The sequence below is a fragment of the Nansenia antarctica genome, assembly GCF_963989245.1.
Source record: "Nansenia antarctica genome assembly, chromosome: 19".
In the NCBI taxonomy this organism is placed as follows: Eukaryota; Metazoa; Chordata; class Actinopteri; order Argentiniformes; family Microstomatidae; genus Nansenia; species Nansenia antarctica.
The window spans coordinates 13,973,917-13,999,317 of NC_137692.1; the positions used below are offsets into that span (position 1 = coordinate 13,973,917).

Genomic DNA, 25,401 nt, shown 5'->3' on the forward strand with positions numbered 1-25,401 from the left:
CAGCCTGCATGAGGACCCCCCCTCCCTCAGCGAGGCGGTGCTGGCCAACTCCTCCACCTCCTCCCAGATGAACCAGCCCTACCTGAGCGCGCGGCCGGCCAACCCCGCCATGATGCAGGCGCTCAGCAGCGGGAGGAGGGAGGAGCACAACCGCTCCCCCATCAGCTTCAGAGAGGGACGCCGCGCCTCTGACACCTCGCTCACTCAAGGTCAGCTCCTTAAACCCCTAGTTAACCCAAGTTAACCCTCACCCTTAACCCCTAGTTAACCCTCACCCTTAACCCCTAGTTAACCCTCACCCTTAACCCCTAGGTAACCCTCACCCTTAACCCCTAGGTAACCTTAACCTCTAGGTAACCCTCACCCTTAACCCCTAGTTAACCCTCACCCTTAACCCCTAGTTAACCCTCACCCTTAACCCCTAGTTAACCCTCACTGTTAACCCCTAGTTAACCCTCACCCTTAACCCCTAGGTAACCCTCACCCTTAACCCCTAGTTAACCCCTCACCCTTAACCCCTAGTTAACCCTCACCCTTAACCCCTAGTTAACCCTCATCTTAACCCCTAGTTAACCCTCATCTTAACCCCTAGTTAACCCTCATCTTAACCCCTAGGTAACCCTCACCCTTAACCCCTAGTTAACCCCTCACCCTTAACCCCTAGTTAACCCTCACCCTTAACCCCTAGTTAACCCTCACCCTTAACCTCTAGGTAACCCTCACCCTTAACCTCTAGGTAACCCTCACCCTTAACCCCTAGGTAACCCTCACCCTTAACCCCTAGGTAAACCTCACCCTTAACCCCTAGGTAAACCTCACCCTTAACCCCTAGGTAACCCTCCCCCTTAACCCCTAGGTAACCCTCCCCCTTAAACCTTTAAAGTTGCCAGTTGTTGGTTGGTTGTGTTTAGAATGTTCAGAAAGCCACATGTGACGGCACACTGCTCAAACGTTACCCAACAAAAAACAGATTTTCCTTACGTTAGTCAGGTTAATCCCTGGGAAAAGGGATTAGCCAGAATCTACACCTTCTATTAGATATCAGGGAGAATCTACATCTTCCATTAGATATCAGGGATTAGCCACTCCCATTTTAGTTACAAGTTGGCAGTAGTGTTGTATCTAAGGACAGGGTGCTACCTAACTAGCAAACACACATTTAGATCGTTAGCTGGCCATAAACTATGCAAAACATAGTTTTTAATTAGCTGTACATCACAATCTGCTCTGCCCTCCCCATCAACCTGGGCTACAGTCCCTATCAGTGCAGTCTTTCTTCCTGTCTGCGTTAGATATTATTTATAGAATAAATTATTTAAATAAATCTGCATAAGCTACACAATAATATTAGACAGGGTTGCGCGGGTCGCCTCCGTGATAGGCTATGGTGCAATTTTCTCCAATCCGCCTACAGTGTTGCAATATTGTCATTGATGTGTTTTTTCTATTTTCTGGGGCTTCATCAATACAATGTTTCAGTATTTGCAGAATGTTTCCTTTCCCTGGCAAATAGCTAGAATGCAAACCTGAGCCTCTGCATGCAGTGGGCAATTAGAGAAAATCCCCCCAAAATCTTACTACCTTAAATAAATATGGTATGTAGGTTTGGGCTCCTGTCTTGGATTAATCTAATCATTTTATTTGTTTTTGCCAATTGGCTTCCACTATTTGCGATTTTGTTCCAGAGACCTGTAAGGCCATCTACCATGTTCTGTATGAAAAATATCTCATGGTTGATATTGATTGATATAAACACAATATCACTCAACACAACTCAGAAACAAGCAACTGACGCTGGGGTCTAGGAGCGTGCACGCAAACCTGGATACCCGCACACTGCGTTTCTATGGAGTTGGCTAGGAATTTACCAATCACCAAGTTGCTAGGGGAACGGTATCCAATAAAATGCTATTTTTTTATGTTTTTTATTTTGTACCTGTATGCAAGCTCTGTGTGTGGTTGTGCGATGCATGGCATCATTCTTGTCCATCTAAAAACAGTAAACACCATGTTCAAGCTTGGAAGCATGAACTTGGATTGATTAACTGATTAAAGACCCCATTCCATAACTTTCCCTAAGACAGAAATACCTACAACATGTCTGAATTATGCCTACAGTATAGCTTATAGTTATTGTTGTCACTGCACTTGTGTGCCATTCGACGACACACATTGTTTGGCAAGTTTTTAGAACAGTTTGTGTCATGGCAACGGATCGGTAAACAGCATTCCTAATCGTCAAGTCCTAATCCGCACACTGACCCAACACTGTTCATTGTTGGTGTTCGCTGACGTTCCTTGGGGCGATGTGCCAGAACCTGAACACCGACGGTTGAAGTCTATAGTTTCAGTCAAGAGCCGAGAGTACTTCTGTTAGTCTGTCTACAGGGCTCTACAGCCATAGGCTCTAGCACTCTAGCACTGTTCCTAATGAGACAGACACCACACCCACCGCTGCTGCTCATTCACACCTACACACGCACGCACACACACACACACACACACACACACACACACACACACGCACACACACCTACACAGATCCACACACACTCACACTCACATACTCACACACACACACACTCACAGGCTGGACGTCGGTTCTCTTCACTCTCTGCCCCTCCATGTCTCATTGGCTAGCTCTCTCTCTGCGTGGTGACTGAGGTTGTGAATCAGACGGCTCTTTGTGGGTCTGGCCCACGTAACTCCGCTTCAGGTCTGATCCTCCAGCCAGAAGTGTGTGAAGTGCTTCTCAACGCGAGAGACTAAAATATCAGGAGAGCCTTTTATCCATCTGCCTCTAGAGTCACTAGAAGCTATTTTAGCGGCCGGCTGAAACGTCATCGCTGACTCCCCCTCTCTCTCTCTCTAAAGAATGTGGTTTTTAAATAGCTCCATCAGTAGGATGAGTCAGGAAGCGTGGTTTAGGGAGGAACTAACTGTCATGAAGGTTTTAGGACAAGGAGATTTATTTTATTACCACTAATACACACAGACACACCACGCAATTTGTTCAGATGATGACTCCTAACGGTGTGTGTTTGTTTGGTTGCGTCGTGACAGGTTTGGTCGCGTTCCGGCAACACCTCCAGAACCTGGCACGGACCAAAGGTATCCTGGAGCTCAACAAGGTCCAGATGGCGTACGAACACATGGACTCTGAGGACAACCTCCCTATGGGCCCCCTCAGTCCACACACACACCTACACAACCTACTGGACCCCACACTACAGGTACAAACACACACACACACACACACACAACACGTATACATATCCACCCTCACTAGGTATCAGCTATCTGACCGTGTATTATGTAAGAGAAGAGGTTGTTTACTGTCAGTTGGTCCCTGGTACCCTGGGGGAGAGTGAATACAGCCATTGTTGAAATGCTACTGCTCATCGTACTGTCTGTGTGTGTGTGTGTGTGTGTGTGTGTGTGTGTGTGTGTGTGTGTGTGTGTGTGTGTGTCTGTGTGTGTGTGTGTGTTCCAGGGAGACGCGTCCAGGCAGCAGGACAGCCTAGCTTTATACCAGAGCGGCGGCCCGCCCCCCCTACTGTCCCGCAGACAGAGTCTGGAGACACAGTACCTCACACACAGACTACAGGTGCTAATACTGCACTGCACACACACACACATTCTGCACAAACATGTGCTAATACTCTCACACACACACACACACTGATATACTTTATTTAAGCAATAAGGCACAAGAGGCTGTGCTTTATGGTTAATAAAGTCACAGCTGAGGGGCGTTAGGCCTTTATTCACTAATAAATTATTATATTATTATTATTGGCCCAGATTTAGCCGTATCACGTTTCTACGGTTACAAAACAAAATGGAGAATTAAAAATGGAGAAACAGATATAGGTGTCTAAATACTTTTGATAATGAATTACTTGGATTATTAATTTGGCTACTACTTCAAATGAATACTGTAATTACCTCAAGACGACACCACTAAGAATTTGGATCAGAGATTCATCAATTAAATAGAATTTATTACCCTAACCCTAAGGAAAAAAATGTGTACGTTCTGTAATTGTTCATAGAGAGAATTTGCAAATAAGGAGACTTCAATCATAATTGTAATGGTTTGGAGACACATGGCAACGCCATGTTAGTTTGTCGGAGGAAGAAAGCTCAGCCTTCTCTAGCCGTAAGAATGTATGCAGGAATCAGTTGAGAACATCATTTGATGTTAATTTTTTTTTCTCTGCTAATTTATTTGTTAAAGTCTATAGTAACATTGTGAACAATATAAACAAGTACAACTAATGAAAAAGATTGATTTATAGGTTGCCCACTTTGCTGTCCTACATCCAGTAATCTCCCCTGTCTTCCTGTGTAGACGGCCAGTGTTCTGGCTAACACCCTCACTAGTCCTGCTAGCTGTCAGCTCTTCTGTAAGGAGACACCCTGCCGCAGTCTGGAACAGCAGCTACAGGAGCACAGGTGATATACACATCTGTTTTTATGTCGACCTTTGCTAAGATGTGGGATTTGTATTTTCTCTATTACTTCTTGGGTAGTTGTTTTCCTCTCCACTTCCACCAGGCTCGGGGCTGAGGGGCTACCCTTTTACCACCCCGAGACCTGGTTGAGGGGCTCACCCGGGCTATATTTCTGGACACCCCTCCAGAAGCCACGTCATCGTCTCGTCATCTAATACCGACGGACCATGCATCCCGTTGGGTGGGTGGTACACCGGGCAATCCAGGATAACATGGTCTGCGGTTTGGTCCTCTGCGCCACACTCGCACGACGAATTTGGGGCCAAGCCCCATCTGTGCATTGATGAGCGGAAACGCCTGACGCCGGTCCGGAGACGATTGAGCCTCACCCAGGATAGCCTTGATCTCTATTACTGTTTATGTATCGCTGCATATTTATGTCAAGTATGAATGTTTTTGTCACTTTTTCCCTATTCTACCCCCTCTGGGCTCTGGTTGAAGAACATTCTCAACGTTTTGTGTTTTGTCACAAATGGCCCAAATAAACTGTGAATCCTGAATCTTGAACTTAAAAGTTTCCTCTCTATCTGTTAGGCTGTACCAGAAGAGGATGTACCTTCAGAAGCAGTCCCAGGGTCTGCAGCTGCAGTCCTACTTCAACCAGATGCAGATCGTGGAAGGTTCTGGCTCTGGTTACCCCCCAGGCCCGGCTATGGGTCACCAGGACCCCGCAGCCCCTCTCGACATGCAGGGGGCCATGGCAGCGCACCAACACCAGCCCCACCCCCAGCAGCAGCAGACCTCCTCCCAGCCCCCTCCCCCATACACACACCCCCAGACCTCCCCCCAGCCCTCCCCCCCATACACACACCCCCAGAACCTCAGTCCGCTGATGGAGCCGAGCCCCGAGGGCCTGATCTATGACCTCTACGACCCTTATCTGGGCCACTACCCCCACCTCTTGCCTGGACTACTGCCTCCCGGCGGTCTGGTGGGTCAACTGCAGAACCAGCTCCCCGAGGGTCTCCGCTACAGCTACCCAGGATGTGAGCAGGCCCAGGGCCACCCCCCCTCCGCTGAGGCACTTTACCCAGAGCAGTATGACTTCTCCTTCCCTCTGGACCCGGGTCAGCCCCCACCAGGCCCAGCCCCTGGTCCGCCCGGCCCAGGACAAGCTCCCGTAGCGGGGTACGTGGAGGGCCTGACCCTCCCCGATCTCCAGAACTCCTCTTTCCTGGACACTGAGATGATGGAGACTGTGGACTCTCAGCACGGCTTCGTACTGGTCAACTGAACCAGGAAGTCACAAGAGGAAGCAGAAGGCAGTATTACCCATGAAGCCTACACAGCGTTAAGTCCTAGACGGAGTGGAGTCGGGGCCAAGGTACAGGGAAGGAACACATTTTTGTATCATTCATACTCTTTTATTTGTGGTGAACCCTTACGACCTTTCTACCAAAACCCCTCCCTCCCTCCCTACCTCCCTCTCACTCCTGTTCCTACCAGTCCTGAGCTAGGAGGCCGGTCTGGGGGCGGGGGCCTGGCGAGCTGACTTGGCGTTGGCCGTTGAGCCGTGAGCATCACCGTTGGCGTCTCGTCTGTGAAGTGATTGGCTTAACAAAACTACACCCACCTGGCCACTGACTGCAACTGCAGAGCTTGATGTATCGCAGCCTGAGCACAGACGCTCCTCGTTGGACGTGCACAGTGTGACCGGCTAGCTAAAAGCACAAACGGCGACAAATGCGTTCTGTATGGAAGTAGGCCCGAAACCTGCCTCCGAACGCATTTGACATTAAATAATGAACAAGAGACGATTATTAATTAATTGTGCGCTAGATAAGTGCAGTGTTATTCAGTATATTTTTGTGGCAATATTGAAGCAATATTATTAATCCATGTCGGAGGGGCGGCGCCTGGGGAGGTGTCATCTTATTGGTTCCTGAGAGGCTCTGATTCACATCCGCGAGAGTTGATGATGTAATCAGGAGATAATCCACCACCAGACCACTGCAGTGGGTGTGTGTGTGTGTGTGTGTGTGTGTGTGTGTGTGTGTGTGTGTGTGTGTCTGTGTGTGTGTGGGGGAAGGATACAATCATCCACGCGTACGCACATGCGTAATTAAATCAGGTCGTTGGTTTATTCCAGTTTCTCTCTGATGTCGTGCAGGTGTGTTGGTTTGTCTCCTGATTGTATCCTTGGCTCCTGGGATGAATTACCTGTTGTTTTATTATGATCCAAGGTGAAAGAACCCTGAAGTACACACCTGCTGGGTTCCCGAAGGAACGTTCCTCTCATCTGAAGTATGCTGTAGAGTAAAGGCCAGAGGGTTAGTCACCCGACACTGGATACACTAGTTCACCATGACTCTAAGCTAACAGGCTGACTACGGAAGGAGAGGTTATACAGCACTTAGACTTCTACTAACAGTATCGGTCAACGTACTTGTAGCCAGATCTCTGACTGTCAAAACTCCAAGGGGCCTCATTTATAAAAGTGTTCGTAGGATTGACATAAAAGGTTGTGTACGTACGAAAGACAGAAATATCCCGATTCATAACAGTGCATACGCACATCCCACGCCGGTTTCCTTTTATATATCACAATCAACTCTACGTTTTCCGCACGTGAACGAGTGTCTTGTCCCACCCTTTTAACGCCCATAGTTGCCTATAAATGATCACTGAATAGCCCCTAATTAATATTCATCCATACTGACTGCATGACGACAATGAAGGCAAATCCCAACAGAAAGGGTAAAAAAAAAAAAAAAAACCCAGTGAACTTTCTCATAAATAATAAGGTGAACAGTTGGACACGTGATAACAATATATGAGACTGTGCACTTGTATCTCGTAAACCTACTGTTCACCTTATTAATTATGAGAATAAATGTCATAATATTGTTTAATAATTACAGATCCAATTAAATATGATTCCCGATTAAACTGTACAACATATTTGAGGGGTTGTTTTGCAAAAACATCTTTGTTTTTATTTATGATCCTAAATCATGTTTTTTTTGTGTGCACTCTAGGGAACTCTTCATATATAATGCGTGAGAGGTAATATTTCGATTTATTTTACACAATGGTATCAATTTCAAACCATTTCTCGAGTTGGAGTCGCAGTTGCTCATTCCTCAGTCATACGTCACCTCCCTGTCATCAGAATGACCACGCCTCCTTTTGGGGGAAATCGAGTGCGGAAAAGTGCTGGTGCCTTATTGGAAAAGCTAGTGTCACCATGTCTAAAAGCTAAAAGCCAAAACTAGGGCCATTGGAGGGGGGCAAGTGAGCTAGTCACATTGGACAGACTACCAAAACAGCAAAATAAAGTGTCTTAACGACAGAAAAAGTGATAGATGTCAGATATACATTACCTGGAGATTCAATAAGGTCGTTGGATATGTCAGGATATGACACCTCGTTGATCGGCAACAACATTACATAATTGTTTGCTTGACTGCCCATCAGATTTTGGCTCCTAATAGCTAAAAAGCAATACTGTTTTCTTATGTTATGCTATTAAATTGGCAAAGACCTTGAATTTGAATTTACCACCGGTCAAACTAAAGGGACTGTCCCCCAAAATAGAGGCGGGGTCATGACGCGAGGGCAAACTACCTGTCTGCATTGCTCTGATGAATGGGTCAGAGTGTCCGTGGAGGACATTTAAAAATATATATATATAAATCCCAAAGTTTGCTTAAAAGCGGCCTAAGCCTTCTTTTGTGCGTACACAACGTTTTTTAAATGAGGCCCCAGATACTAGACTATAGGACCGTGTGTGATCATGGGCAAGAGACTACAGGACCCATGTGTGGAAGTAGAATTACTGGAGCACTTTTACAAGGAGAAAATGAAATGTAGCGAGTGTGTGTGGGGTGAGGTGAGGTGGGGGGGGGGGGGACTAGTTTCAACCTGAGGGACGCACCTCTCTCATCCCCTGTAATAATGGACACAAACAAAATGTTCTTTCAAAGAAAGACCAGCGAGAGCAACACTTTACTGGCTGTTTATTGTGCTTTGTACAAAGTAGAGGTTTTAGAGGCTCATGAGTGCTGTCAAGCTGCAGCAGAGTATTGTGTTGAGCGTGGTAGTGATCAGTGTGCCTTTTATTTTTTTCCTCTAAATTAAGATGTTTGAATTATTTTGCATTATCATTTCTGGTTCTTGTTTTTTGGTATTATCTCTTCGGAGAAGACTAGACCCAGGTGTTACTACGGTACAAAAACCAAAGTCCCTCAGAAGTTTTCCTCGGCAAACCCTCATCGTATGGTGTGAGTTAGGAGCTTCTTGGTTTGCTAGCTTCTCGACAGTGCTTTTCTTGGTCAATCAGTATATGCCATTTAAAAGTATTATAGCAATATTTCTGAGTACTAGTTGAAGATGAAGTTAAATATGAAGATTCTAGTGGATGTGTTTCCAGTATCATGATAACTGCACCTCCCAGCTGATAAATCACCAGTCTATAGAGATCCAGTTTTATATTCTCCCTACGTTGATGTTGACCACACATAAGCTAACTTGCTGTTGAGATTAAACAAGGATTTATTGAACAAATGTCTGTGTGTTTCTTGGTCAGTTATGTGTCTACACACCACACTATAACACTCTTTGACCTGATGTTGCTCCCTTGGTTAGTTAGAGATGTGGTTCTATCCCATACACAGGCGTACAACAGGAGGTAATGGTAGCCGTGCCTGTAGCCTGTTCTGATAATGGGACCAGTGAGGTCTGTGTAGGCGGAGGACTAATGAACTGGAAGAGTGAATCACACACAGCTTCATAAAAACAGTTGAGTCATGCTGTAGCTGTAGCCTACAACATTATCCTGACATCATTTCAAGGAAATCATCCCAGGTCTCTTCCAGGTCATCCATTACCAGCTATTATTACATGTACAGGGTGTGTGATTATAAAACTGGTAAATAAATGGTTATGTAGAAGTTTTTTTGACATGACACATTTGTTCAGGTTTCATTCGCTCCATTGCCTTCAGTCAACCCTGATTATTTGAGCACAAACAGCCGCTGTTTTGATGGTTCTAGAGTTAGTGTGTAATGTCCATACCAACCAGCAGGACATTCCTCATGAGACCATGGCTGTGGTCCCATTACCTACCCCCTTCTACCCACAGTGACGACATTTAAGTCCATGAGGACACACTCTGGGGGAGCAGGATACAGGATCCAATCACAACCAGAAGTGGATATACAGTAACGGGAGCATCTCAAGGTCAGACTGGCTGAGATGGAATGTCTCCAGAATCCCACAGGATCACGACAACTGATCTGTACTACATAACAGCTCCCTTGTCAGCTGTGTGTCTTAGTTGCTAACTGACCTGTGTTACAGAATTTCTTACGTATCTAAATATAAAATCAAAAAGGGCAGCCTGCTTCATTTCAAATTCCATGCTTTTAAAGTTACTTGGGTTGTTGGCTGTGTAACTACTTGAAACAATACCAGTATATGATTAAACATATACATTAGGCTATGAATACATGACTCAGGAGAGATTTCTATCAGAAACATCTCATATGGCTAGTTTCCTGGACACAGATTAAGACTAATCCTAAACAAAATATGTTCCATTGAAAGAGTGAGTTAGTCCAGGACTACCCTTAACCTGTCTGGGGAACTGTCCCGTAAAGTCTGAATGTCGTTGTTGGACAATGGCAATGGCCATGACTTTGGTATCGTAGGCGGTGGACTGTGCTGTTAATACAGTATAGTACATACAGGAATGCCTCCTTCTGCTGCTGATGATCATACTTCATTCCAGCTGTTCTTCTACAGTGGAGACCTATTCACCACTCAACATAGTCAACCCGAACAAACTAATTCCCTACTACACTGTCGAGTGCACAGAATCAAATGTGCCTCGAAATGTAGCCTTCTAACATTCATAATATTCTTCTAATAACAAACTCATGTGGTGCACTTGATTCTAATTTCAGGGCATTTTAAGTAGCAATTCTATTAATTACATTTTACGTTCACATGTGCAAATATGTAAAAAGGAAAAAGAATACAACATACAAAGAAAAAACGTTTTTAATGGCGTGTCCTATCTTTTTCAGTGTGTACATAGTATCAGTATCAGCACCAACAAGCATGCACGACATGGAGCAGAGCGAGTTCTAGTGATGCGGTAAAGCATCCATGTACAGCAGGAGGGAGAAGAGGCCTGGGCTACGCTGGGACAGTGAACGACCATTGGCGGTACAAAAAAAAGAATGTTGTTAATAAGCTCAATTCATTCCCTATACAGAACCAGCACAGAACATCAATAAATATATCTTAAAGTGTTGTCACGTTGTGTTGTTGTCTTGGTGGTTGTTAGGGTAACCATGTTGGAGAGTTTACGCCAGGACCAGAACTGTAGAGAAGGAAACACAGAAGGTTCACAATGACTCAGTGGATTGATGATGCTCACATCAGCCCAGGTGATATCACAATGTATCCATCATGGCAGACAAAACACTGATATAACACCATATAAGATGTTACTATATGCTACAATTAAATAATCCAGGTGACTTCAAACAGAGGAGGACTACATACCACTTATAGCCTCCTGGGCGAAGTACTTGACATCCATGTCTGTGTCTGTGGCCAGTTTCTCCAGCACCGGTTTCACCTCTGTCTGCAGGGCACTGATGACAAACAAACAGTTATCAGTGGGTGTGACCATTCCTCAGTCCATGCATCACTGCATCGTATTTTACACATTCTGCCTCCACCAGCCTCCCCTGACCCCCACTAGGCTTGGGGAGGTTTTACAGTTAAACCGTAAACCTCGCTTCAATTTATTTTTTTGGGTCAATGTCATAAATTGCTATATATAATAAACACCGTAATGTGTGTTTATCCAGCAACACTGTCTGTGTGGTTTAAGATGCTATGAAAGTGACAGCACTTCCCCCCTCCTTCCCTCCACTTCCTCTTCCCTCCACATGACTTCCGCTCAGACCGTATATCACACGTGTTTACAACGGTCCACAAACTTCACTTCTAGGCTACATTCTGTACGCTGTAATTCTCACTGTTCTTCAAGTGACATTGGATTACTATTTTGTCCTATTGATTTTTCTTTAAACTTTTTACACCCGAGGACCTAACAACCGGTGAACTATACCAAACTTGAAGCAATGGAGACGGACAATGTGATTTAACACAGGCGTGTGACATGATAGAACAGCATGTTCTAGAAAGAAAGAAAATAACTTTATATAGCAATATAGCTTTATATAACAATACCGGTGACTAGGGCTGTTACGATTATTCGACGTCATCGACGTCATCGATTACGTCAATACGTCGGTTGCCGTAAAATGCGTCGGTTAGTCGTAAAAAAACAAAATGGCTGCGACCAGTGCAAACACGGAGGCAGAAAAAGACTTCGCCCACGATCGTCCAAAGTATGGGAGTACTTTACAAAAAAAGAAACCAATGGCAATGTGGTGGTCTGTAAACTGTGCAAAAATGAATTGGCCTATCACAGCAGTACGACTGCAATGAACGAGCACCTCAAGCGAAAGCATCCTGGAGCGCTTTGTGAAGACAGCCACAAGCTAGCACCGTAAGTCAGCGTTGTATTTCTGTTCACTTTTCCGGCCGTGTATCAGTGAAAAATGGATAGCTACTAGCTGGCTAGCTACGGTAGCCTTACTAGCCTATTGTTATTGTGGTGCTCGCACCTACTGTACGTTATCTAGCTCGTAGCTCGCATGCTACGTTAGCATCAATTTAGCTAATCATAACATAGCAGCGAGAGTAACGTTAGCTATGTAGCTGGCTAGCTACGGTAGCCTTACTAGCCTATTGTTATTGTGGTGCTCGCACCTACTGTACGTTATCCAGCTCGTAGTCGCATGCTACGTTAGCATCAATTTAGCTAATCATAACATAGCAGCGAGAGTAAAGTTAGCTAGCCATGTAGCTACTAGCTAGCTATGTGTTGTGGTGATGGACAGACTTCTAAATGGCCATGTTGGCTAAACATAGCAGTGAGGTGGAAATTAAGGGGCCTACACATGATAAGAAATGTGTGCTTTTTTTATTTTCAGGAAGCAAAGCAGTGTGGAAAACTTTTTCCACAAAAAGAGCACAACTCCATGCACACCCCAGATGGCTGCTCAGCTTTCTAACAGCATCTTACAGATGATCGTCAAGGACATGAGACCTGTTGCTATTGTGGAGGGTCAAGGCTTTCGTGAGATCAACACATTTGAAGTTAACTTTTATATTTTATAATATTATATTTTATGTTGAGATTGTTATTGTTAAAGATTGTTACTGAGAGTATACGGTATTCCGGTTAGAATTTCACTTTTTTACAGAATTTACTGCATTCCTTGCACTTTTCCTTTTACTTGAAGTTAACTTTTATATTTTATAATATTATATTTTATGTTGGACTGTAAGAAAGAGAGGATCTTTTTTGTTGTGTGGAATATTGCCCTGCAGTGCAAGAATAATTGAATAAAATACTGAAATGTTGATAAGAGAAGTTTTTGACATTTATTTTGGGAAAATTAAGTGATACATTAATCGAACAGCAAAAAAATAATCGTTAGACTAATCGTTAAATTAGTCGCTAGACTAACCGAATAATCGACAAAATATTCGTTAGATTAATCGTTAGAAAAATAGTCGTTTGGGACAGCCCTACCGGTGACGCTTTCTAACGATACCGACCGAGGCAAACAACCAGACTTTACCGGGCATGCCCAGACCGTTCCGTGCCCTGCTGAAGCCGCACAAAACATGCTTGTTTCTGTCGAAACACCTCGAATAGGCTTGAAGAACAGCCTGCTGTTGTAGGATGCTCTTTTATGCCCATTTTCGTTACTGCCATTTTTGTTATTTATTGTTATTATTTGATAAGCCTACTGGATGCTAGAGGCACATTTTTGTTGTTGTGTGAAAATCAAAATGATCGTCATGACACCCTAAACGGCAGTTAAACCGTAAATCGCAGTATTATTGGGGGACGGTTTAACGGGTATCAAAAGTTGGAAACCGCCCAAGTCTAACACCCACACAGCCCAGCGCACACACACAGCTAGTTCAGTTGCTCAGTATACACAGCTAATCCAGTTTCTCACTGAGTGCATACTAGTTAATCAAGTTTCTCACACAGCGCTGTTCCCACACTCCTGCATGCCATGGTGGATTATGAGAGTGAAGCATGAGAGTGAAGCATGAGAGTGAAGCATGCAGTAGCCATGGGGAGCGCTGTGCTCATGTGTCTATGGGCTGGGTCAGACTAGGAGTGAGGGCTTTTTGCTGAATCCCATAAGCCTGCTGCTGTTGAGGCGTGTGTGTCGAGGTGGTTAAAGGATGTGTTTAGTGGTCTAACTGAGGACATACGTGCTCTCCAAGACTGGTCCGATCTTCTGGAGGGTCTTGGCCACGTTGAAGCGCACGTTGGCCACCTGGTCGTTGGACATCTTCAGGACTATCGGCAGCATCTGCTTGGTGGTGATGTCCTGACCACACGCCTCTGACAGGGCCTGAAGAGGGACACCAGGGAAACATTGTTCATAACCAGGTTATGATGCATTGTATAATACTCCCTGAGAGAGGACATGAGGTGGTCACAAACACAATAACACAGATAGTACTCATGCAGGACAACTGGTAGACACTTGTCATGACATTTATTATGTTGACAAGTTTTTCTATAAATGTCATCATTTTATAAAAAGCATCTTCCTATTTTTGCTTTCCATGAAAAAGTATTTGATCAGTTAATGCCTGAAATGTGAACAACCAAAGTGAGTAAAATAGAGAATAGAGACACTCAATATAAATCAGCAGGTGATTGTCGACAAGCGGCAGGACTCACGTTGATGCAGAAGAGCGTGGTCATCCTGTGCAGGTAGTTGGGGTCGTTGGCCATGCCCACCACCTTGGGCACGATGGTGTTCTGAGCCCACTCTGCCCCAAACTTCTCCACCAGCTTCATCAGGTTACAGGTGGCAGCCTCACGGATGGCATACACTGGCAACAGCAAACAAATACTTTAATATTCATTTTGTACACCAACAACAACAACCTTTAAATAAATGGGAGCGGTTTTGGCCAAATAGATAACCTCTTCAATGAGAATCCCATAGTAAAAGCAATGTTTCATGGAATATTTCTATTATTATTAAGTTATTCTTTCTGAGTGGGGCAATGCTATTTTTCATTTTTATTTTATTTGGACAGATATAGTGAAGACAGACAGGAAAGTAAAGAAGGGAGATAGGGAATGTCAGCAGGCCATGGGCCGGATTCGAACCCATACCGACATGGGCATATGTGTCACTGTAGACCGCGGTGCTAGACCACTGGACCACCCCAGGGCCACACGGAATATTTCTATTTCTGTCATCATGTATAGAAGGCTGCTGATGGCTGTACTCTCTAAATCAGCTTATCTGTGACATAACATCAGAAGCCACAGACCAGATCTCAGACCTCATATTCAAAACAATAGCTGATGGCTATAGCTGCATGGCCTGGTGGTCTAAAGTCTTAACCTGCTGCTTCATCAATCAGGGCAAACACTGTACAGCAAAGAGCAGGGATTCTTTCTGCAAATACAGACTAATGAGAGAAAGAGTGTGTGTGTGTGTGTGCGTGTGTGTGTGTGTGTGTGTGTGTGTGTGTGTGTGTGTCTCACCCCCGACCTCTGTAGTCCCGTCGGCTCACTGCAGGACTTATGTAAGGAGAGCACAGACACACAGGAACATTCCAATGTAACCTAGCTCGCCCTTTGTCCTAAAACATTCACTGTGTTCTGTGTGTGTGTGTGTGTGTGTGTGACAATGCTCTAGGTTGTTATAATATGGTGTGGTAGCACATGAACAGCTTTCTGTTCGGTCCACATCTGTCATCATCGGGCGTGGGCCTGTAGCCAACACACGTCTAACCTGCCTAAACGCTCTGCGAGGAGAGAGCAGAATTGAAGAAGGGGGAGAGAGAGAGAGAGAGGCCCTTCTCATTCTCAGGCTGCTTCTCATCCCCCTGTCGTTGGCACAGCCGTCACAGCCACGAGGCTAGGAGCTGCAGACCCACACGTCTGCCTTCTTCCCTCTACCACCCTCCCACCGCCACAGAGGACATTATGGGACGTGGCCATAGGGGAAAGGGACAGGCTAGAGCTGGGACAGAACTAAGACATATTGACTTGTCCTACTGGCTGGCCAGCTCATTATGTGAAGCACTGACAGATGCCTCTAGGAGAGACGGATGGACAGACAGATGCCTCGAGAAGAGACGGGTGGACAGACAGATGCCTCTAGAAGAGACGGGTGGACAGACAGATGCCTCGAGAAGAGATGGGTGGACAGACAGATGCCTGTAGAAGAGACGGGTGGACAGACAGATGCCTGTAGAAGAGACGGGTGGACAGACAGACAGATGCCTCGAGAAGAGACAGGTGGACAGACAGATGCCTCTAGAAGAGACGGGTGGACAGACAGACAGATGCCTCGAGAAGAGACGGGTGGACAGGTGTCTTACCGTGATCGATAAGCCAGGCCATACACAGGGTGTTCAGCTTCTCATCAAAGAACTCCACTCCCTATGGAGACACATGACAGATCACCGTCAACTCAAAATGCCACTCAGAAGGATGTATTAGTGTGTGTGTGTATGGGGGTATAGACTGACCAGCTGGCCTGCCAACAGGGGCATGTACTCTATGATGGCGAGGCGGACCCTCCACTTGGCGTCTTCTGCCAGCTCTACGATGGCGGGCAGCAGAGACTGGGACAGCTGACGGATGCCAATCACCTCGTTGACACAGTCCAGGTTGGAGATGATGTTGAGACGCACCTCTGGACACTGAGGACAGTAACAGGACAGGATTTAGAGGCACAAAGTAGAACAACATTCAGCAACAGACGACAAGCATAGTTGTTCTGTTTCTCTCCCGTGGTCTGTTTTTTCCACCCTGATTCTAAAGAGACAGATGATTTCATCACCATGTTCAGTAGCCAGACACTCCATATCCATCTAGTTAACTAAATAGGACTGGACAGAGTTCCAACAGCTAGCTGAGAGAATACACCACCAGGACTCAAGTCATTCCACATTATATACAGTATATATATGTGTCACCAGAGGAGAAACAACCATCGGCTTCTGGTTATTTCTTTTGCAAAGACGGCACCAGTCACCCAGGTTAAAGGTCGCTAGCTTTCCAGCCAATTTTGCCCTTTGGCTACCAAACATGGGCGGTAGGGAAAATGGTGTCAGACACATAAATAATTGATCTAATCGATTTAAAATGTACATTAAATATAAATACAATTATTCATACTGTATACCCCTAAAACATTTTAGGATGATATAAATAGTATATAGGCACCGTTCAACCCTCCGTCTGGTAGTACAATGTTAAAACCAGGTGTAGGGTTGAGCAGTATCAATGTTAAAATCCAAATAAGGCTTAAAATTAATTAAAATAATTAATATTTTATAAATGTCAGGAGACTTATCAAAAACAAGCCTGGATTTTCCTTGAGCGACATTGATGGTATACCCTCCAGGTTAACAGCATTAGTCTCAGTTCATGAGGACAATCTGATCCGCCAGGTCAGGCAAGAACAGACAGCGTGTCATGTATCCCACAGTTGGCAGGCCTCCAGCTACCCCGAGGTTTTTCCTCCATACAAACACACACCAGCCATTGACAATCCACCTTGACTTGGTCTATGAGCTGGGAGCAGGAAGAGAGAGAGAGAAGGCAGGTGAGGGCCAGGTAGGGTACCTCGTCTTTGAGCTGGGCAAGGAACAGAGGCAGGAGGTGTTCCACGGTGTTGTCCTTCCCCAGGATGGTGGACAGGCCCATGATGACCGAGGCCAGGGCTGACTTCACATGCTGGTTCGTGTCCGACACCAGCTCCTGGAGGGAGGGACAGAGGGGGGGGGGGAGGTCAGACTACACCCATCGTCTACATCACATTTAGGCTCTTTCAGGATCCTGGGGGGCAAAGCTGTTATATTTGGAACTGATAGTGGAGATCCAAATAAACAAAATCAAATCGGCAGGGTGGACAACATTGGAAATCATCTTTTCCAACCAGGGGGTGTTTCAGACGTGATGCAATAGTCGCTGCAGAAACGTTTACTGTCAGGAGAAAAGGGGGATCGAGGACCAATTGGAGGACCTGAAGTGTTTCATTTGGGAATCGTGGAGGTTTCAGGTCATGTGTCAGCAAGCTGCCTGCATGGCCTTTCTGTTGTTGGCACATCCAGCAGAAACAAGGTCTGTGGTGACATTAATCAGTTCTGTTTACACAAGCAGACGCTCCGCACTGCTCATAAACAACGCCATGGAAGATGGAAATACAACAGTGCCCTCTGCTGGCTAAAGGCTTTAGGGAGCTGCTACACTGACGTCATCACAGGCTACAGCTCAGTAGTCTGACAGTGTCCGCATCGTGTTCATATGCACCGAGCAGACGTAACCGAAGGCATACGCCATGCTGCTTTCACTCACACTGAGTTTTCAGATCAGTGCAGATGAAGGACAGGGGATTAGAGGCCAAGTTAGCTTATTGGGGTGCAGCCATGGGCTCTACCTACAATGGACACGTTCATGGCTGTGACAGGTTGAGAGAAAGCATTTACAGGGTTATGCTAACCAACAGGCTGAGAGGAGAGAGACCCACCAGGGTCTAGAAACACAGCTGATATTGGCCTCCAGCAACAGAGAATCTGTTCAACTCGAGTGTGTCAGTCACGTGACAAACACACATGACTGGCCGCCTCTAGCTAGAGAAATCTAAACAGATGAAAGTACAGTGGTTCGTCTCTTTATGACTCATGGTTGTCTAAAGTTAGTTTGTACCTTGACACACGGCAGAATGTGAGTCATGATGATGGTCTCTCTGCTGTCTTCTGGTAGATTCTCACAGAACTCTGGGGGGCAGAAACAAGTTTGGGTTAGTTCACACTGCAAAGCTGTCTGGATGTTGAGGACTCATTGCAGCAGGGCATCTAGTCTATAGTCAGTACTTCACATTACCTGTCTGTTTTCGTTAGTTTCCTTTATTTTCTTCCTGCACCTACAGCACCTAATTGGATCATCTATTGAACTGTAGCTAGACTCACCCTTGACTTTGTTGGCAGCAGCTGCCCTGACCTCTGCCTCACAGTCCTTCAGAAGGTTCTGGAAGGCTGGCACCAAGTCGTTCTTGGTGATCTCTGGACCAACCGCTTTCTGGAGCTGTAACATCACAGTAACACATCAATTAACATACAAACTGTGTGCAAGGGAGGGGGGGGGGATGTTATGTTATGTTAATTTTATTTATAATGCGCCCCCCATCCAACTTTTACATCGGCCCGGGGCGCAGCCCGGGTAAAGGAACAGATAAAGACAAAGACAAGGAACACAGAAAGCAATCAGACACAGACGACTTAAACGTAAATCTCAGGCATACAATTCACAACAAATAGGGAGTAGATTTAGGGAATGTCATTTAGGAAGAGGTGGGTTTTTAACTTGGCTCTAAAGGAGTCCAGAGTGGGGGCAAACTTGATGGCAGAAGGGAGCGCGTTCCACAGGGATGTTAAGTTAGTGTACAAAGCTGTTTGTTCAAATGTTCATTAAAGCTTCAAATATTCTGTAAGTAGAAGAAATCTCCTCCTAACCTCAGAGAACTTGTCTGCCACCATGTAGCGGACCCTCCAGGACTTGTCCTCTGCCGCCTGGCGAAGGGTCGGCATCACCAGGGTTTCCAGGTCTTCCTGGGGCAGCAGGGTGGCGATGCTAACACACGCCTCCACCGCTAGCAGGCGGACAGAGTCCTAACATAGAGGACCATTGGGATTATCTTAATCTCGTGTCATTTCTCTTAGCGATAATTCCAGTAATGTATCCGTCCAGTGTCCCGCTAACTAATTACCTGCTCATCTGAGGCCAGCGCAGTGAAGAGAGAGATGATGTCACTCTTGACGTAGTCCAGCTCCAGAACCTTGGCGAACTCGCCCAGCTTGGAGGCGGCCGCACGGCGCACCATGGGAGTGTCGTCTGAACACAGCGTACGGAAGTGTCTAGAGAGAACAACAACACACTAACGTTAGAACATAACTTTACATGTTTTCTCCTGCTGAACATGACCATGGTGCAGTTAGTTTGTGTTACTAGTAATGTGTGTGAGGCTAGTCTGTGCATTATTGTGCCTGTGACGCGTGTGTGTGTGCGTGTGTGCGTGAGAGAGAGAAGTAATGTATGGTCTCTGCTGTACTCACTGGCGGATCTCAGCCTTGACAGTGCTGGAGACGCGGGGATAGCAGACAGAGAACAGGCCACAGGCAGAGGTACGGGAGGTGAACCAGTCACCACTGGCCAGGCGCTTCACTAAGGGCTCGAAGTGAACCTCCAGGTCCACAGGGGAGTGCTCCTGGGAAATCTTACGCAGAGACTCCACAGCCTTGTCTCTCACCACTGTCTCCTCTACGGTGGCCAGGCTCTCCAGGGGAGGCTGTGGAGACATGGATAGGTAGACTCAAAATGTGTGTGGGTGTGGATCCCCAGCAGACAGTGGACATACTCAGGCCCTCTCCCACAAGCATCAAGACACTGGGTCTGTGTGTGTGTGTGTGTGTGTGTGTGTGTGTGTGTGTGGACTCACCAGCAGGCAGTGGACGTACTCGGGCCCACCCACCAACATGGTGAAGTTCCCCAGTTGCTCAGCCAGGGCAAGCAGCACCTCATCCTCATCATAGATGGTGTCTACAGAAGAGAGAAGGTAAAACATCACATACATGCCTCGCCACTGCCCCTGTGAATGCCAGAATGCATTGTTTTCAAGAATGTTATGACAGAGAATTGCTGTCATAAGTCAGGTCTCATGACCATGGATGTTTCTAGCATCTATAAAAGGTGCGTGGCAGTTGGTCCGTACCTGTGAGGAAGGGGAGGAGCTCTGTGCGGGTCCGCTCCACCCCCAGAGCCAGGGCAATGGTGGACAGCTTCTTGATGCTATTCAGTCGCAGCTGGGAAGACAACAGCAGGTTGTAACCAGTTTCTAAGGACAGTTATATATTCTGTGCCATTTAAAAACAGCTAATAGAGCCCTAAGGAAGGCTAGATGATAGAAGTATCAAATACATGCCAAAAACCCTTCGCCCGAGAATTTTTTTCTGAACAATCTATGATGAAAGACATTTTGGGGTCAAATTCACTTGGAATGTCCAGCTACCAGAAGATGTTCCATCAGAAAGACTAATATATATATATATATACACACTCACCGGCCACTTTATTAGGTACACCTTAGGTTATCAGAATGGGAAACTGTGATTTAATTTAGTTTGAACGTGGTATGTTGGTGCCAGACGGGTTGGATTGAGTATTTCAGAAAGTGCTGATCTACTGGGATTTTCCCGCACAACCATCTCTAGGGTTTACAGAGAATGGCCCGAAAAATAAAAAAGAGAAAATATCCAGTGAGCGGAAGTTCTCTGGGTGACAACGCCTTGTTGATGGCAGAGGTCAGAGGAGAATTGCCAGATTGGTTGGAGCTGATAGAATGGCATTAGTAACTCAACTTAACCACTTGTTACAACCTGTTACGAGGTATGGAGGAGAACACACAGTTCGAACCTTGAAGCAGATCTACAGCAGCAGAAGACCGGGCGCCACTCCTGTCAGCTAAGAAAGGTTAACTGAGGCTACAGTTTGCACAGGCACACCGAAAGTGGACAATAGAAGATTGGAACAACGTTGCCTGGTCTGATGAGTCTCGATTTCTGCTGCAACATTCAGGTGGTAGGGGTCAGAATTTGGCGTAAACAACAAGAAAGCATGGATCTATCCTGCATCAACGGTTCAGGCTGGTGGTGGTGGTGTAATGGTGTGGGGGATATTCTCTTGGCACACTTTGGGCCCTTAGTACCAATCAAGCATTGTTTACAACAGCCTACCTGTGTGTATTGTTGCTGACCATGTCCTTCCCTTTATGACCACAGTGTACCCGTCTTCTAATGACTACTTCCGGCAAGATAACACGCCATGTCACCAAGCTCATCACCTCATCTCAAACTGGTTTCTTGAACTATCATCTCTTTGAGTTCACTCCACACGGGCCTCCACACTCACCAGATCTTAGCCCAATAGAGCACCTTTGGGATGCTATAATGTCAATATGGAGCAAGATCTCAGAGGAACGTGTCCAGCACCTTGTTGAAGCTATGCCACTAAGAACTAAGGCAGTTCTGAAGGCAAAGGGAGGTTCAACCCGGTCATATGCCAGGTGTACCTAATGATGGTGCATCTCGGATCAGCAAACACAAGCTTGTGTCGTCATTGCATTGCATTCATCGCCCAATGTACAGGCCTAGATGACCATATATTATTTGTTCATGACAGTATGTGAGTTTAGAATGATAAGGTTCTATCTCCGTTTAGAATGAGAAGGTTCTATCTCCGTTTAGGGCAGTTCAGAGATATTGCATTGCAGTGCATCCATGGGCTGAGGGAGACAGAGATGCAGTAAATAAACAGCTAACTAGCTCACAGCGTTAGCTAGCTAAATCCATTAACTCCTAGCCTTACTAGCCAGCTACGTGCTACCTAGCCCATGTACATGGTTAGCTTGTTAGCTTGTGTGGTTCTGCAGTTTTAACCCCCAAAACACGATTAATAGCTAGCTATAGGTAACACTATGTAGCTACCAGGCTGGGTGCGCCCTGTTGAGTTATCTCGAAAGGCCTCTAAGTTTCTAGGGGTGAACAATTAAACCAAAACACGATATTAATATATCAAATGTGCCCTCGGTAATCACCTGAACGTCCTCATTCCGAAGCTCGTCGATGAGCACGGCGATAGGGTACAGAGAGTCGTCTCCGTCAGCTCCGGCCATGTTTGTTGTTGATAATGTTGCTGTTACCTGAATGGCGCTTCACTGATACGGGGTTTCCGCTACTGACAACAACCACCAGGGGCCTTCTTTGCCGATTAGTTGGGGTTCGCGCGAGAATACGACACACTAGGTGTTCACACGGGTGTTCTCGCGAGATTCTTTTTGTTGTTGTTGTTGTTATGTTTTCTGAGTGGGGCAGTCCCACTCATATTTTTCATTTTGTATTGACAGTACAGTATAGATTGTGACAGGAAGGATGGGCGAGAGAGAGAGAAGGGATGACATGCAGGATATGTCCCCGGCTGGAATCGAACCGGGAACCCTGCGGTTACATGGTCAACGCTTACGAAGACGAGAACCGCCGCTACGCCACCTAAGCATTATGGAGCTATTTTAGTGCCATCAGAAATTGAATTGTATTTGACAGATTGAATTGAATCTGAGCACAAATTGAATTGTATTTGACAGATTGAATTGTATTCAATTCAGTTTTCATTATTTTCATTCAGTTTTCAAATTCAGTTTCTCTAAATACAATTCGGTTTTTCTCAAAATACAATTCAGTTCTCTAAATACAATTCAGTTTTTCTCAAAATACAATTCAGTTTTTCTCAAAATACGAGTTCAGTTTTAGAGGCACTCATCCGGGGACTTTGGGCTAGGTAGAATAATAGAGCACCGATTCTAATCATTCCATCCATAATCATAAGAGCAACGCATCCGGTACTTTGCTCTCCCGTCATGTCCACGCCCCTTTTTGGGTGATAGTGTAGAAGTTTGACTGGCGGTCAATGGACATTTCTGGTCTTTGCTACTTTAATCCGATAAAATAAGAAAAACGTAGTGCTTTTTAGATATTAGGAGCCCAAATCCGATTGCCAGTTAGGCAAACTATTATATAGTGTCGTTGCCGATCAATGATCGGCGTCGTTATATAGAGACAATTGATGAAGGGGGGTTGATTCATCAGAGCAGTCATATGTCAGCTCCCTGTCATCAGGGATTTGTAGTTCTTCATTTGATTTGCCGTGTAAATCCCCAGATGAGAGTGTTACATTGGTTTTCTTAAGATAGGATAATGAATAAATCTGTTCAATGGGCATTTGCCAAAGTAGGGTTAGGGTGATAACTGTTACAGTTTTTCTCAATTGCTAAAACACATTTCACAAAACTTTCCTCCATTTTCCGAAAACTCTAAACACAACACACTTTTCTAAAGCTACATAACCAAAACCACACCTTCTCTCTTCAAAACTCAAACTTTCACACCAAAACAGCTGCTCAAAGCCTGCAAAAATGTAAACACTATAAGCATCATTACAGACTACAACAAAACAACTGAAAACACAATGTTCAGTGTGTGAGAATGTTCTTTTTTTTTCACAACTGCCAAAGCACATTTTTAGAAACCTTACACTACAGTATCTGTTCTCAGAATATATCACTGTAGAGTATTGGGCATTCATAGATTTGTGTGTTTCATATGAACAGTATGTAAATCTACAGAAAATACAGTATGTATGTTACGGTACATGTGCGGTACATGTGGGAAAACTAGTGTTAGGTGCTAGGGTGACTTGGTACATGCTGGCATGTCTAACCCTAACCCTAACCTTAACCCTAACCCTAACCCTACCCCTAATCCTAACCCTAACCCTAGTTTTCCCACATGTACCGTATTCCCACATGTACCGTAACATGTACAATACTGTACTATATCACAACTCAATGCAAACACTACAGAGGATCCATTACACACAACAATACTCACTGAAAACAATGTTCAGGGTGTGATGTTTATTTATTTATTTATGGCACTATAACACACACACACACACACATACACACACACACACACACACACACACCACAATCATTTGCAACAAGTGTCTTAAATTTTTAGTCGTTGTGTTTAATGAATGAAGCCAGGTGTGTTCATTGTGTTCAAATTTTGCTGACTGTGGCAAGCATTTTGCATCCCATGAGCTTTAATTTGAGAATTTGAGCAGAGTTTTTTGCAACTTGTGTTTTAGCAAGACAAAATGTGTTTAGATTTATGAGAAAAGGAGGATTGTGTTTTGTGAATTGTGTCTTCATGTGAAATGTGTTTATGGTTTTGGCAAATGGGAGCTAGTTTTATTAAATGTGTTTAGAGAACTGGTCATTTGGTTTAGAGAATTGGCTTTTGTGTTTTAGCAATTGGGAAAAACTGTAATCAGTATTTAGCCTGTATGGTGTATATGAAGATGTTATAGCTAGCTAGCTACGATTTATCATGAAAATAATGAACAGCAAGCTAGATCCAAAACTAGGGCCGGTGGAGGAGGGCAAGTGTCACATTGGACAGACTACCAAAACAGAAAAATAAAGTATCTTAACTCAGGGCTCTCAAGTCTCACGCATCCCGTTCACACGCTCACACGCCGCGTGTGTCTTACGCCCAATGCGTGAGACTTGAGATCCCTGATCTTAACGACAGCAAAAGTGATGGATGTCAGAAATACATTACCTGGAGATTCAATAAGGTTTTATATGACAGGATATATGGGTTAGGGTTATATGACACCTGTAGCGAGATCATTTATTGAATAGAACAATCAAACTTGGCGACGTACAAAAATAATCCATAAGCGATCAAAACCAGAAAAATAACAAACAATGCGTATATAGAATATGCGTATAATGCGGTCAACAAAAATACATCACTCCCCTCTCTCTCCACTACCGCCATGCAAGATGCGCAGGTGCTTAAATTACCTTGCAATATCACCCCCCATAACCATATGACTTCTCAATACGGTGATCTAGGCAATAAACAAACAATCAAAGTAAACTCACAATAAACCCATCAGCCTGTTATACTAAATACCCCCCTACAACACCTTAGGCAGACTGAAAGGACACACATTGCCTATTCCATTACTTTTCTCCATATAACGACGTCGGATGGGAGGGATGGGAGTTAGAATCGGTGCTCTATTATTCTACCTAGCCCAGAGTCCCCGGATGAGTGCCTCTAAAACTGAACTCGTATTTTGAGAAAAACTGAATTGTATTTTGAG

At 45.1% G+C, this 25,401-nt stretch overlaps 2 protein-coding genes across 2 annotated transcripts in view; one reads left to right on the plus strand and one right to left on the minus strand.

Moving 5' to 3' along the window:
* The window catches only part of sik2b (salt-inducible kinase 2b), a gene marked incomplete at its 5' end in the record, with an annotated part of 33,610 nt that extends 26,350 nt beyond the window's left edge, over window positions 1-7,260 (plus strand). Inside the window, 5 exons of the mRNA XM_080548947.1 lie at window positions 1-209; window positions 3,064-3,233; window positions 3,494-3,607; window positions 4,355-4,458; window positions 5,052-7,260. The exon at window positions 1-209 is cut by the window's left edge and continues 82 nt beyond it. Coding sequence (XP_080405073.1) covers window positions 1-209; window positions 3,064-3,233; window positions 3,494-3,607; window positions 4,355-4,458; window positions 5,052-5,751 — 1,297 coding nt within the window. The 3' untranslated portion in view covers window positions 5,752-7,260. The remainder of the gene's footprint in view (window positions 210-3,063; window positions 3,234-3,493; window positions 3,608-4,354; window positions 4,459-5,051) is intronic.
* A 3,242-nt stretch (window positions 7,261-10,502) lies between these two features.
* LOC308173822 (serine/threonine-protein phosphatase 2A 65 kDa regulatory subunit A beta isoform-like) lies at window positions 10,503-22,391 on the minus strand. The gene is made up of 15 exons (XM_080548881.1): window positions 22,262-22,391; window positions 20,381-20,471; window positions 20,108-20,208; window positions 19,725-19,957; window positions 19,379-19,526; window positions 19,125-19,280; window positions 18,582-18,696; window positions 18,319-18,389; window positions 17,236-17,370; window positions 16,134-16,307; window positions 15,984-16,044; window positions 14,320-14,474; window positions 13,842-13,984; window positions 11,031-11,122; window positions 10,503-10,845 (listed from the first exon to the last, which is right to left on the minus strand). The coding sequence occupies exons 1-15, from the start codon at window positions 22,337-22,339 to the stop codon at window positions 10,829-10,831; spliced, it is 1,770 nt and encodes a 589-aa protein (XP_080405007.1). The 5' UTR covers window positions 22,340-22,391; the 3' UTR covers window positions 10,503-10,828.
* Window positions 22,392-25,401: the final 3,010 nt, after the last annotated feature.

Excerpts from the sequence above, each read along its gene's own strand:
- LOC308173822 (XM_080548881.1), bottom strand. The coding sequence starts at position 22,339 with ATGGCCGGAGCTGACGGAGACGACTCTCTGTACCCTATCGCCGTGCTC. Across the intron at positions 16,045-16,133 it reads CCCTGTTGGCAGGCCAGCTG|GGAGTGGAGTTCTTTGATGA; the intron begins GTCAGTCTATAC and ends GTGTCTCCATAG. Across the intron at positions 14,475-15,983 it reads GGCCTGGCTTATCGATCACG|TGTATGCCATCCGTGAGGCT; the intron begins GTAAGACACCTG and ends TGCTGTTGCCAG.